This window comes from Sesamum indicum, linkage group LG16 (assembly GCF_000512975.1).
Source record: "Sesamum indicum cultivar Zhongzhi No. 13 linkage group LG16, S_indicum_v1.0, whole genome shotgun sequence".
Classification (NCBI taxonomy): Eukaryota; Viridiplantae; Streptophyta; class Magnoliopsida; order Lamiales; family Pedaliaceae; genus Sesamum; species Sesamum indicum.
Window position 1 is genome coordinate 319,664 of NC_026160.1, and position 13,450 is coordinate 333,113.

A 13,450-nucleotide genomic window follows, 5' to 3' on the forward strand; every position below is an offset into this window, starting at 1 on the left:
TCACTTTCAAAGTTATAATTAACATCCTTAAAAATATAATTTCTATTTTGCTAGTTATTGGTGAGGAGAAAACCATATACTGACATGAAAAGAATTCAAAATTTGAACCTAACTCTTGATATATGGACACGACAAGATCTACACCTCAAGTATATTAGTAAATAAATAAGTCTACAACTTATCAAGAAAACAACCACCAATACCTATAAATGTAAATTAAGTTTAGTTCAAACAAGATCAAACGCAAGTAACACGTACAAGATTATCATTGATCAAACGCAAGCAACACGTAAAAGATTATCATTACTTTGATTCTTAAAATTTATTATTCAATAACTCTATAATTAATTACATCCAACGATTATCATTTGTCGACCACAAATAAATGTCAGGCAACTCAAAAAGAAAATACTAAAAACATAGAAGTCTAATCACTTAAAAATTAGAGTTCACTTATATAACCTACAAGAATGGACACATGTGCAATATCTTAAAGATCACAATGCAACTCAACATAATCTACAACTTATTATTTTAAACAATTCAATATGTAATTATTCATTGGGAAAAGTATTATTTTAGTCCGACTAAGTATGTCTAATTTTAATTTTAATTCGATAACTATGTTCATTTTTGTTTGGGTCCAGTAACTTACGAAATTGCTTACTTTTAGTCCTTTGGCAGATTTTCGGACGATTTTACCCCTATGAGTGCATATGGACTAAAATTGCCTTTCAAAAGTTGTATAGGGGTAAAATTGTCCGAAAATCTGCCAAAGGACTAAAAGTAAGTAATTTCGTAAGTTACTGGACCCAAACAAAAATGAACATAATTATCGGACAAAAATTAAAATTAGGTATACTTAGCGAACTAAAATAATACTTTTCCCTTATTCATTTCATAGGTCACCTATGAATTAAAAGGGAGGCCCTAATTTAGGAATTATGGAAAAAGCTCAATGAGAGAACGCAATCCTAATACAGGAGTAATCTTGTAGCTCGTGAAGCCGGCAGCAGAAAACAGCTCTGCCCAATCTTTCTCAGTTCTCTGTCTTCCAGAGGCTAAATTCATTATCAACATATCAAAGAAGAGCTGAGTTTCTATTGCCTTATGCTCCTTCTGGAAATCCACAACCATGTCTACTATAATCACCTTTCCTTCTTTGTCTTTATCGGAGATTGCTTGTTTGCATTTCTCCAGTATTTTAAGACACTTCTCGTCTGGCCAATCGTGCAATATCCACTGCTTGCAATATTAATTATAACAGGTTAGCAAATTAACATACACTATAATAAGAGACGATATTTTTAATAAATTATTAATCACGATGTTAAAATTATCGTCATATATATATTAAGTGACAATAATTTTAAGAGTAAATTACATTGATATCCATGATATTAGCTTCAAATGTACCAACACCCCCTATTTTTTGTGAAAGTACTTGATGTTGTAGTTGTAATTAGAATTGAACCCTCTATTTAGAGACAAAAGCTTACACAAACATCTTTTGAACTACATTACACTAGTATTCCTTTAAGGGACGTGCCTAGCCCCAATCCGATCCGAACCTAAATACGTACAAACTCAACGTTAGAAGGAAATCTAGGCATATTTCTTCCATTTGGAGAGCATACCCCATATTCATAATGTAAACACAACCAAGCTGAACATAGGAACATCAAGAGTTATGTAGTTGACACTATAAATAATTAGTGAGAAATTTATAATCATAATAAAGTTATATTTATTATCACTAATTAATGTTAATTACAACTATATATACTAATAATTATTTCTAGGGACAATTTTAAATATTGTTTACTAATAGGCACATATTAAAATTATTATCACTTAATATATATCTTTAATGACAACTTAAAATTCTCGATGAATGTTTTATTACTAATATTATCTTTAATACTTAATTTGAAAATCATAATCGATCACCTTCATAAACACTGCATCAGCAGGAGGAATGTACTCAAACATGTCACCTGCAACAAAAACCAAGTTCGCAGTCCCTTCACATCCAGCAACTACATGCGGAAGGTCAAGCACAACGCAGTTCAACCCGGTGAAAGCATCGGCAACAGCCTTGGCCACAGTTCCTGTGCCACCACCAACATCCACCATCGATTTCAAACCCTCAAAAACATTTCTACAGTCTTTAGTAATCACAGTAGCAACCAGCTTTGAATCGCTGGCCATTCCCTCATTGAACAACCCATTCAGCCTCGGATCTTGCCCAGCATACTCCCATAGTGTCCGGCCATGAGTGGTCAGAAATGGCGTCAGATCACCATCAGTTTTAAACCACTCGCTCACTCCCATAGTGTCCGGCCATGAGTGGTCAGAAATGGCGTCAGATCACCATCAGTTTTAAACCACTCGCTCACATGATGCCATGGATCTGTCAGGATCGGGTCTAGCATGCTGAGTGCAAAAGGCCTCACGCTCAAGGGCTCGTCTCTCAAGAGGAGATGAGAAGCTGGTGTGAGCCAATACCCTTCAGTCTCCTCTACGTGAGAGATTTTGACATTGATAAAGAACTTGGAATGGATCATAATACGCATTAGACGTTCAAGACTGGGGGATTTGGCTTCGTTGAGGTGGAGGGAATGGGTTAATTCTGAAAGCGTCATGGGTTTGCCGTGTTTGAGGATGATGTCGGGGATGCCAAGTTGAATTACGCATTTCAGAGACATGGAGTTTATGAAGTTGAAAAGATGGTTCCAAACATGAGATTGAGCGTCAAGAAGCTCTTGAGTGGACTGTATTCCATTACTAGATAGAGCCATGGCTTTTGGAAAATGAGATTGTTCTTTATGGTGATCAGTTTGATCGGAGGTTTTCTATTTATAGCTGAAGGGCACATATATGTTATCTCGCTCTGGTAAAATGATTTGTTCTGATTTTTGTTTTATCATAAACGTGTGAAGGATACTGTTGTGATGTACACACTTAACCAATATGTCATATATAATAGAAAATACATGAAAACACAATTGTGATGGAAAACATGAAGCGCGTCCGTGGGTATTTCATAATTTATTTATTTTTTAGTTAAATCACGGTAAGATGGGGGTAATTTTTTGGGATCAACATCTTTATAAGTTTCGAATTATATATATATATATATATATATATATATATTCTTAATCACTTATTAAAATACAATATGCAAAAGATATATATTGTTCTATTATCCTGTGATATAAATTCCCCTAAATGATCCATAAATAAAGTTTCTCGAAGTAAAATACTTAAAAAAAGCATAAAAGTACTTTTTTTTTCTTTCATAAAAAATTAATAAAATTTGAAACCAATAATATAAATATGTATACTTCGAAATTATATGCTAACAATACAAATATACAGTATGAAATTGAAAACAGTATGAAGATAACATAATAAAAAAAATTCTAGTATTTGGGTTCATGCCCATTAATATCGATTTACTTTTTTGAAATAACAATTAGATATAATGATAGTTTTTGAAACTAAAATCACAAACAAACACGTTGAAACAAATAAACAGTAAATCAGTTAGATATATTGTTTTTACAAAAATACTAAACCGAGAACTTACAGAGAGAATTGTATCGTAACTACTCACGGGCCAAAACTGCAAACTAACCGAATTGCATAATAGTTTTGCTTGCCGTGAAAAAGTTATACGTCCCGTCTTAAGTGCACTGGGTACTATGCAACTTCTTCTAGAATAAAACGTTTCAATTCTATCGGTATTGCACTATACTGAAAAACACCTCAAAAACAGTCATAAATCTTAAGATTAGAGAGAAGATTATTGGTGTTATGTTGGTCTATTTTTGAAGTGAGGAGGAGGGAGCCTTTTACAGAATAGGAAGAAAACCTATTTGTCCAAATTGTCTTTCCTTATACCTATGTATCGAAAGGAATTCGACGCTTGCGATATGATAGCTGCTAGTATTGAAGAAGTCTTGATTGAATAGCTCTTGCTTGCTCCCCATGGTCTCTTGATGGATCTGCTCTTTCCTCTAGAATCGTCTTCTTTTAGCTGGTGGCTTATAACCCTAGATCGACTAGGAAATAGCAAGAAAGAATAGATAGATATGAATAAGGAAGGGATGAGGGCACCTCACTGGAGCTAATCAGTCTTTCGCTTTTGCCTTCGCTGCCTCTCAACCAGCAACAGTAAATACCATAATTAAATTCGGTCATAAAACTTCAATTGAAACGGTAAATTCTAATATTTTTACTTCAAAAAGATATATCCTAAGACTCAGATATTCGCCCTAACGGTCGGCCCACGCCGAGCTTGTGGGGCAACCTCATGTCTACTTTAGTTTCCATAACATTTCAAACAGAATATATTGAACTTAATATAAAGAATAACCTAGCATTTGAAATGGATATTGCATAAAAACAAGTTTTGAATTTATATTTTATACTAGCTTCTGCGACATGTAAACTATGCATATGCATATAATAAATAATCTTACACACTCTAAAATATATTATAAATTAGAATGAAATATACAACTCAATATATCAGCTTCAAAAAATATATATTATCCACAAAAAAAAAGATAAACCCATAAAATTATAGATAATTATAAATAGTCATTTTATAAATACTTATATATTTTAAAAATAATTATTAGTTTATAAATAATTATAGATTATATAGATAAAAAATACATAAAATTATATAATAAATAATTATTTTATTTAATTATAAATTAGATTAAAATAAATAAAAAATTAATTTATAAAAAATAAATAAAATTATAGATAATTATAAATACTTATTTTATATATACTTATAGATTATAAAGAATAAAAATCTTATTTTATACCATACAATACATAAATTATAAAACTAAAAATTATTACTTTATAAATAATAATATATGAAAAAAATTTATTATTTTATATAATATAAATTTAAATAAAAAATAATCACCACCACCTGAACTCGCCCTGCCGCCCTCGCTCGCACCCACCACAGAAGGGGTCGACGTACTGCGCGACTCGCCTACACCCAGCGCACAACTGACCGACGGCGAGTTGCCGCCATTTTTTTTAAATACTAATTATATAAATAATTTTATTTTATAATTATGTATATATTTATATGCAATGATGCCATGTAAGATATTCAGTGTACTTATTAGCCACGTCAGACAATGACATGACCCATTTTATCGGACAAATTAGCAATTAACTGACACATCATCAATTTTCATTCAATTGCCCGAAAGTGGAAATTGAAAGAGTGCCAAGTTAATGAACCAAAAACCTTTTTTCCTTTTCAACCTGAAGTCATTATTTTTCACTTGATACTGAACTTATTATGTTGCACTCCCCGTCTTAATTATAATCCATCTCATATGAAACCAATATATACTTAACCCAATAAGATTATTCCTATTATCGTTGATACATTGTATAAACCTCACGGAATGACATATCTCATGAAAAGTTTACATTTAATTCTTAACTAAGCATTTATGAATATAATGAAAGGAGAAAGTGAAGTTTTTAAGTTATTACAAAATTTTAAATATAAATCCACTAAAAATATAATTTATGTGTAATTATGTAGCTAGAACTCCCAACTCAATATATCGCTAATGAAAAAATATTGATAACCCACCTATTAATATTAATGATCGCCTACTCACTATGTGGTATATCTCCTGAAAAAATATAGGATAAGAAATGAGAGTTCTACTCAATAAGTATAACTATTTATTAGCTTATATATATATATATATATATATAGACACACACGCGTGCATTAGGAGAAATTCCATGCAATTGAAATCAACCAAAAGTTGGAGTACGTCATTCAATATTTTTGTCGACCATCATCATTATCAGTCAATGCCATACAATATACAATACAAGATACCCATCGAACTCTGAGGTTTAGTGTAACGTAGACTCTCTTTGGTTTGAAAAATTACATCTGATACCCCTGAAGTTTATTTTCCTCTAACAAATAAGTCCATCTGTTAGTCAAAATTTACTGAATTTGTTGATATTAACAAAAAAAATAAAAAAAAATCCTATATTTATACTCAATTGATTTATTAATAACTAATTGCTTAACAAATAAATCTATTTTTTGTTAGATAGAAGCAAATCTCAAAAGTGCTATATATAATTTTTCAAACCACATGAGATCTACATATAATTATACAAAATCTTTGAGCATGTAATAATCCCTGAAAATAATTAAGTTATACTAAATTGTAGTTTTATAAAAATACAAATATATATTCAGCATATTATTTACTAATTTTCAAATAGGAAAATATTTAAAAACTATCACAATGAAAACCTAGCTAGGATCAAAATGTGAGAGTAAGAAGCCCCTCCCCTGCTCCCACCCCCCACGATTATGTGTGATATTTTTAGCATTTTGGTTTCAACTAATAATTTTCAAAACAAAATTCACAAGTCCCAATGCAACAAGTGAAGTTAGAGTTGGAGTGCAGAGCAATTTGCACAAGAAGTTGGGAGGGGATAACATCATCCTGAAACACAGGATGGGACTGCACGCATCCCCATTCCCATCTCTCTCTCTTACTATTATATAATAATTGCAACTATGCAATTACAAAATTAAAAGATATCATTATAATCTTCTCCTTTAAAATTTAATGTAATTATATATATTTTTTTATTTAAAAAATTATATTTAATATTGTTAAATTATTTTCTTATAATAAATAAGTTCCTCTATTAGTACAAATTCATTGAATTATCAAAAAATCGAATAAAAATTCATATGTATTTTCGATTGACTTATTACTGATTTATTGAAGGTCAAATAAATTTTTTTATTATCAAATTATTCTTATACATTTTACTTATTAATGCATGTGTGGAGGCATATCTTCACCGATATAAGAGTAGTTTAGTCAGAAAAAATTTGTTTGACCTACAATAAGTCGGTAATAAGTCAATTGAATGTATCTATCAAATTTCATTCAGTTTTTTATGTGAGTATCAATTTAACTAATTGAAGAATATATTTGTTATATAGATGCAAACATTAGTGGTACTATATGTAATTTTTCAAAGTTAGTAAATTACCCCTGTAAAAAAAAATAAAATAGTGCATTACCCCTTATGTTTTAAAAATGAAGCAAATTACCCCTCTATCAATAGTTTAGATGGGGGAAGAAGGGATAAATTGCTTGATTTTTTAAAAAATAAGGAATAATTTACTATTTTGTTCACAAGAATTTTTTACTTATTTCTCATATCGCAAAAGATAAATTGCATATTTTCCATTCTAAAAGTAGAGTATAAATTAATATATATATATATATATGTATAGTAGACACACAACAAATATTGTATAACCAACAGCTCATATATGCTTTTTAAAAGAAATAGACAAATATATATGCTTAACCAAAAACTAAATTTATTTTAAAAAAATAAAGAAATATATTTTATCATATTTTTTTAAAGAAAATATGTTGAAAAAATCGATATGTGATAACTCATTTTTATCTAAAAGAATAAATAGTTAATAATTTAATTTTATTATCAAATTAATAAAATGTTCTCATGAAAGTCTTTTTGTGTATTTATTATACTCATTCATTACTTAACTTTGAGTCTATAAAAAAAATAAAATTCGAACTATTCAACTCATTAATTATATTTTACTTTACTATAAAATACAAGATATTTTTCAATTAAGAAAATTTTAATTAAATTTATAATGCAAAATTGCTAAAAAAACCTAAATTCTTTGAACTAAATATATATATATATATAGAATAAGGACAATATTATCTAAAAATTTAATTGTAGGGGGTAATATTATATTTGTTAGTTGAGAAGATAAATATTACATGACAAATAGTTCAAAAAATCAAAACGTATTTTACCCTTTGTACTATATACTTATAATAAAATATTCGATATAGATATACATATACGTATTTTTCCAATTTTCATTTGACCAAAACACACTAATAAATTGTTTGGTCGGATATTTCGGGTTCAATAATTTTGTTAGGTACTATATTTCGATACCTAACACAACTTTAATGAGTTTGCGTACCCAAAATTCAATGCCCGCACTACTTCTTTTTTGTAATTTAAATATGAAAAAGAATAGGGGCAACAAAGAAAATTTAAAAATTGTTTTTATTTTCATAACTTTATAATTTTAAATGGTAGTTTATCTTTTTTAAAGTATTATACAAAAATTTAATATCAACTTATTAATGTTAAAAATAATATAACATTACAATTATTTAAATTAATAGATAAAATAATCCCATAAATAATATTAATAATTTAATAAGTAGATCAACTATTTATATATAGTTTCTTTCTTACTTTACAATTTTACTAGTAACAATAAATATTTCTCTTTTTCCTAATAATTTTAATATTCTTATATTTTATTATTTTTAATAAATATCAGGTATACGATTTACCCGATCGTTTTTTCTCTACACAATTACCAACTAGATTAAAATATCATTTGTTCATCCTAATTAAATATATATATCTATACTTTCATTTTGCTTCAAGTTTTCTTACAAGTTAAATTACAATGAGCTCTCCTAAAATTTGTTTTAATTATAAATATTTCTCGTTATCTGAAAAATTACAAATATCCCTCTATAATTACAAATATACTAATAGATATCTCCTATGAGCAGCCGTCACAAGGAAAAAATTACTAAAATATTTATAATTTTAAGAAAATAATCATAATTTATTCTCTCTTTATATATGGAACCAAACAAGTTCCGTATGGGAGAAATCCAAGAATTTATGCAGACATACTATTTGGATTTGAAACGTATCAAATTGACATTCAGATTTGTCCAAGGAAAGAGTTGACTTTGACGTTGGAGCAATTGGGGAGTGTTTTGCAAAATTTTCTATTTTTATAAAAGTGATTTTTGTAACAAAAAAAAAATTGAAAATTATAGCTGAATTACAAGTGGATTGTGTTTGTAAAAACAGTGAAAAATAAATAAAAATTAAATTGAATATTGTCAGAGAAAAATCAATTCAAAAATAAATTTAATTGATTAAAGACTATTTTATCCATATGCGTTAAAAAAAATTATTTTTTACTTATCATTTCACTTTATTTTTTGTCAATAATAATTATTTTTCCAAAACAAACAACAAATTCTATTTCTATTAGCATATGTTATACTTATTTCTAAAAATATTACAAAAAGAATATGTTTAATCAAATAATAATATATGAACAAAATAATATAATTAGATAATATAGCAAGTAAAATATAATTTTTTTTTAAAATATTAAATATATGAAAGTGTAAATTTAATTATCGCTAAATTATTTAAATTTAATATTAATTTTAAATATATAAAATTAAATTAAAATTATTATAATAGAAGTAAAGTCGCTGATATTCCAAATACTAAAAAAAAAAAAAAAAAAAATTAGGAGGTAGAAGCTGATGAACGCGTTATAAAAGCGTTAAAGTCTTCCTTATTTCTTCCATCTTCCGCATTTCAATCTTAATCATAACTCCACCAGAAAGTATGGAGAAGGTTAATTTCAGAACCCAAGTCTTAACTAGACATCTCCAAGACAACCACCGGGTTGCCGCCACTGCCACGGCCACCGCCATTTCATCTTCGCCATGCCTCAGCTACACGCCTCCGGAGGTTTCCGAGCAGCCCTCATCATTCGACGTGAATTCGATGCGAAAACTGATGGATGGCCACAACTTGGAGGACAGGGACTGGCTTTTCAACCTCATGATCCAGAGCAGGCTTTTCAATCCCAAGCTCAGGGGCGGAAAAATTTTTGTGGTGCCGGATTATAACCAGTCGATGGAGCAGCAGAGGGAGATCACCATGAAAAGAATTCAGTATTTGTTGGATCATGGGGTGTTCGAGGGTTGGCTCACGCGTAAAGGGTTTGAAGCTGAGATGAGAAAGCTGGCTCTTTTGGAGGTTATTGAGATTTTTGATCACTCTCTTGCTATCAAGATTGGTGTTCACTTCTTCTTGTGGTACTGTTTTCTACTCTTATTTTGTTTGTTCTCTTTGCTGGTTTATTTAGTCCACTTTGGTGTTTGTTGGGGTTAGTTTTATTTTATCCTGTTTGGGATATTGTAGAATTTTGTAGGCCAAGCTGCTTGCTGATACAAATTGTGTTGGACATGTCAAAAGTTATTTGATGTTGATGCGTTTGTGAAATTTGGCAGATTCGGGTTGTTTGTGACCCATTATAGTGTCTTTATTTCAGCAGTGGTAAATTTACAGAATGAGAATATACAGGCCTATCAAGATTGGCTTGGTTGAAGAACTATACCTCCTTATTAACTTTCTGATGTTTGTATATTTTGATTGGAGCATCTTATGGTTCTTTTTTCATTCCAAAGTATGTATCTTTTTGTCTGGCTCTTTATGTTGATCTGCTGGATATGCTGTCTCCTGTCCCTTAATTTAGTTGAGAAATGTACATTGAGCTTCTTTCATTCTTGATGGTTCAGGGGTGGTGCTGTCCAGTTTTTTGGCACAAAGCGTCATCATGATAGGTGGCTGAGCGCCACGGAAAATTACCTGGTCAAAGGCTGCTTTTCAATGACAGAGTTGGGGCATGGAAGTAATGTATGAGCAGAGTGGTTGTTCGGTTGCTTATTTGTACAGCATATAGCCTACTGATTAGTATTGTCTTCTGTTTCTAAATCTTATTTAAGGCATTTCTATTCAATATTTTCAGGTTCGAGGAATTGAAACAATAACTACTTACGATTCTAAAACTGGAGAGTTTGTCATCAACACTCCATGTGAATCAGCTCAAAAGTACTGGATAGGTGGTGCAGCTAATGTAATGACTTCCGTCAAACTTGGTTTTGTGATTGCTTGAAACTTCTAATTTTTCTCCTCTTAATCAGTCTCAAGCAGTGACAATTTCTAACAATAACTTTCTGTGTGTGGTTTACAGCATGCGACACACACAGTAGTCTTTTCACAGCTCAATATTGATGGAAAGAATGAAGGTGTCCATGCTTTTATCACCCAGATAAGAGATGAAGATGGAAATGTCTCTCCGAATATTCGGATCTCTGATTGTGGTCATAAGATTGGTTTGAATGGTGTTGACAATGGTCGAATATGGTAAAAGGCCCCTTCTGAATTTTATTAGAGAAGTTTGTAATTTTTATTATCTTAGTTGTTTTAGTCTGAAACCTGTGGCACTATGTTCCAGGTTTGACAATGTTCGCATCCCTAGGGAAAATTTATTGAATTCAGTCGCTGATGTTTCTCCAGATGGAAAATATCTGAGTGCGATAAACGACCCGGACCAGGTTTGGCTCCTATTCATCATACTGATCTCAGCAAAAGGTCATGTTTGATCAGTGAGGACTCATTGAATGAGTTGCGCATAAGAAAGTTTGAGTATGCTTTAGTAGATCCTTAAACTGAAAAATATTTTCCTAGATAGAGCGTAGATGAATTTTCCCCACTGAAATTATGCGCCTTTGGATAAGTTTCTATGATGATCGAAATAAAATTATGACCAATTTGTGTAAGAAAACTGTTGGTGGCATTTATGATATGATCTGTCTATTGCTTTTTTTTTCTTATGAAACAATAAAAGTGGAATTGACATGCATCATTTTATTTCAGAGATTTGGTGCATTCATGGCCCCTTTGACATCTGGGCGTGTCACCATTGCAGTCAGTGCCATTTACTCAGCAAAGGTCAGTACAAAAGGAGTACATTGGCTTCCTATCATTTGTAAAATCCTTTCCATCTCTAGTAATAACTGGAGAAAATAAATTTAGTATCTGTCTCCACCTCATCTCTTTAGTGATGTGATGTCTTGGCTTTCTTTCAACAGATTAGTTTAGCTATTGCTATAAGATATTCATTGTCGAGGAGAGCATTTTCAATTTCACCAAACACCCCTGAAGTTCTCTTGCTCGATTACCCTAGTCATCAGCGGCGCCTTCTCCCTCTTCTTGCAAAGACGTGAGTGTTCCATTGAGTGGCTTTTGCTGGCTGGCATTTTTATGGTGTTTGTGTATTAGTTCCTAATTCAATCATCTGAATAGAAAGTTGTCATTTTATTATGCAAACTCTCATCTTTGTGTATCTCTTTCTTTTGGTCTCTGTGTATGTGGTGCTCTCCTTGTCAGTTTGCAAATTTTTGTGCGAGTAATTGTACTAGCAGAATGAAATTGAGTAGCTCAGCTATTTTCCATCATTCCTATTTCTGTCATCTGTCAGCGGTGAAGTCGTTGGTTGTTTGAGCAAATTTTTGTTCTTGCATCAGTTACATTTATTTAATTTTGTAGTGATATTATCTCAAATACTATTATCATATTTGAGTTGCTTTCATCTCAAGAGTTGATATTCACTTGCGCTAGCAGAAAAGGAGAGGGTTTGCTTGATTTCAACCCATTTCTTTGATATTACTCATAATGAAGGTAGATGAGCAACTATCTCTCATGCTGACTCCATGCACTTGTCTTTAAATTCAGTCTAGTATTTTACTATTTGCCTTTGTGTGACACTTACATTTATCATCTGTCGGTCGACGTTAAGTAACTGAGCAGCATATTGTTTACATTTGTTAGTTTTCTGAACTGTTATTTGCTTTCTAACTAGTTGCTCTTCTTTGGTGCTGCAGATATGCTATGAGCTTTGCTGGTAACTACTTGAAACAACTATATGTTAAGAGGACGCCTCAATTAATCAAAACAATCCATGTTGTTTCCAGTGCATTCAAGGCTATTCTTACGTGGCATAACATGCGAACTCTTCAGGTGGTTAATAGGAACACAGTCGAGTTTTTTTATTTATTGACAAGCTCGCTTTCTTACACCAGTGGTATATTGTCTAGGAATGTCGTGAGGCATGCGGTGGACAAGGATTGAAAACCGAGAATCGTATTGGTCAGCTGAAAGGTGAATTTGATGTGCAATCTACTTTTGAGGGTGACAACAATGTTCTTATGCAACAGGTATTGTTGATTAGATTAGTACTTTCATTAAAATATTCATTCAGCAGACCCTTTGAGTGCTTCCTGTATAAACTGAAATAGATATAGTTATCGAATCACAGAGATTGGATCACTGAATGATTGAAAACGTGGAACTTTCAGATATTTGTTGTGAGGACTGGAATTTATGAAGTGTATTCGTTGCAGGTTAGCAAGGCACTGCTAGCAGAGTATGCAGCGGCGAAAAGGAAAAACAAACCATTCAAAGAATTGGGACTCGAACATATGAACAAATCCTGCCCTATTATACCTTCACAGCTCACAGTTTCCACTGCCAGGAGCGCTCAATTTCAGGTTTAGAGAAAGCTTCTCTTTAGTTTACTATCCTAGAGAAGCTATTTTTGAAGCGCTTGGAGTTTTTAACTGTTCATCTATTACAGAACGATATCTTCTGCCTGAGAGAAAGAGATCTGATCTAC

General features: G+C 31.2%; 2 protein-coding genes across 2 annotated transcripts in view; one reads left to right on the forward strand and one right to left on the reverse strand.

Annotated features, from left to right (window-relative positions):
* Nucleotides 830–2,883, reverse strand: LOC105178459 (trans-resveratrol di-O-methyltransferase-like). Its single transcript, XM_011101926.2, has 3 exons — nucleotides 2,375–2,883; nucleotides 1,951–2,327; nucleotides 830–1,242 (listed from the first exon to the last, which is right to left on the reverse strand). The coding sequence occupies exons 1-3, from the start codon at nucleotides 2,799–2,801 to the stop codon at nucleotides 943–945; spliced, it is 1,104 nt and encodes a 367-aa protein (XP_011100228.1). The 5' UTR covers nucleotides 2,802–2,883; the 3' UTR covers nucleotides 830–942.
* The window catches only part of LOC105178460 (acyl-coenzyme A oxidase 3, peroxisomal), a 4,865-nt gene continuing 913 nt past the window's right edge, over nucleotides 9,499–13,450 (forward strand). Inside the window, exons 1-11 of the mRNA XM_011101927.2 lie at nucleotides 9,499–10,028; nucleotides 10,512–10,629; nucleotides 10,742–10,849; nucleotides 10,967–11,139; nucleotides 11,231–11,330; nucleotides 11,653–11,727; nucleotides 11,868–11,998; nucleotides 12,660–12,795; nucleotides 12,873–12,992; nucleotides 13,179–13,325; nucleotides 13,412–13,450. The exon at nucleotides 13,412–13,450 is cut by the window's right edge and continues 63 nt beyond it. Of these exons, the coding sequence (XP_011100229.1) occupies nucleotides 9,553–10,028; nucleotides 10,512–10,629; nucleotides 10,742–10,849; nucleotides 10,967–11,139; nucleotides 11,231–11,330; nucleotides 11,653–11,727; nucleotides 11,868–11,998; nucleotides 12,660–12,795; nucleotides 12,873–12,992; nucleotides 13,179–13,325; nucleotides 13,412–13,450 (1,623 nt within the window). The 5' untranslated portion in view covers nucleotides 9,499–9,552. The remainder of the gene's footprint in view (nucleotides 10,029–10,511; nucleotides 10,630–10,741; nucleotides 10,850–10,966; nucleotides 11,140–11,230; nucleotides 11,331–11,652; nucleotides 11,728–11,867; nucleotides 11,999–12,659; nucleotides 12,796–12,872; nucleotides 12,993–13,178; nucleotides 13,326–13,411) is intronic.

Bases quoted from the DNA above. Each gene is read 5' to 3' on its own strand.
- LOC105178459 (XM_011101926.2), bottom strand. From the start codon at position 2,801: ATGGCTCTATCTAGTAATGGAATACAGTCCACTCAAGAGCTTCTTGAC. The intron at 2,328-2,374 runs GTGATCTGACGC...ACACTATGGGAG, and splicing joins CGAGTGGTTTAAAACTGATG to TGAGCGAGTGGTTTAAAACT. The intron at 1,243-1,950 runs GTGATCGATTAT...TATTGCAAGCAG, and splicing joins CTGATGCAGTGTTTATGAAG to TGGATATTGCACGATTGGCC.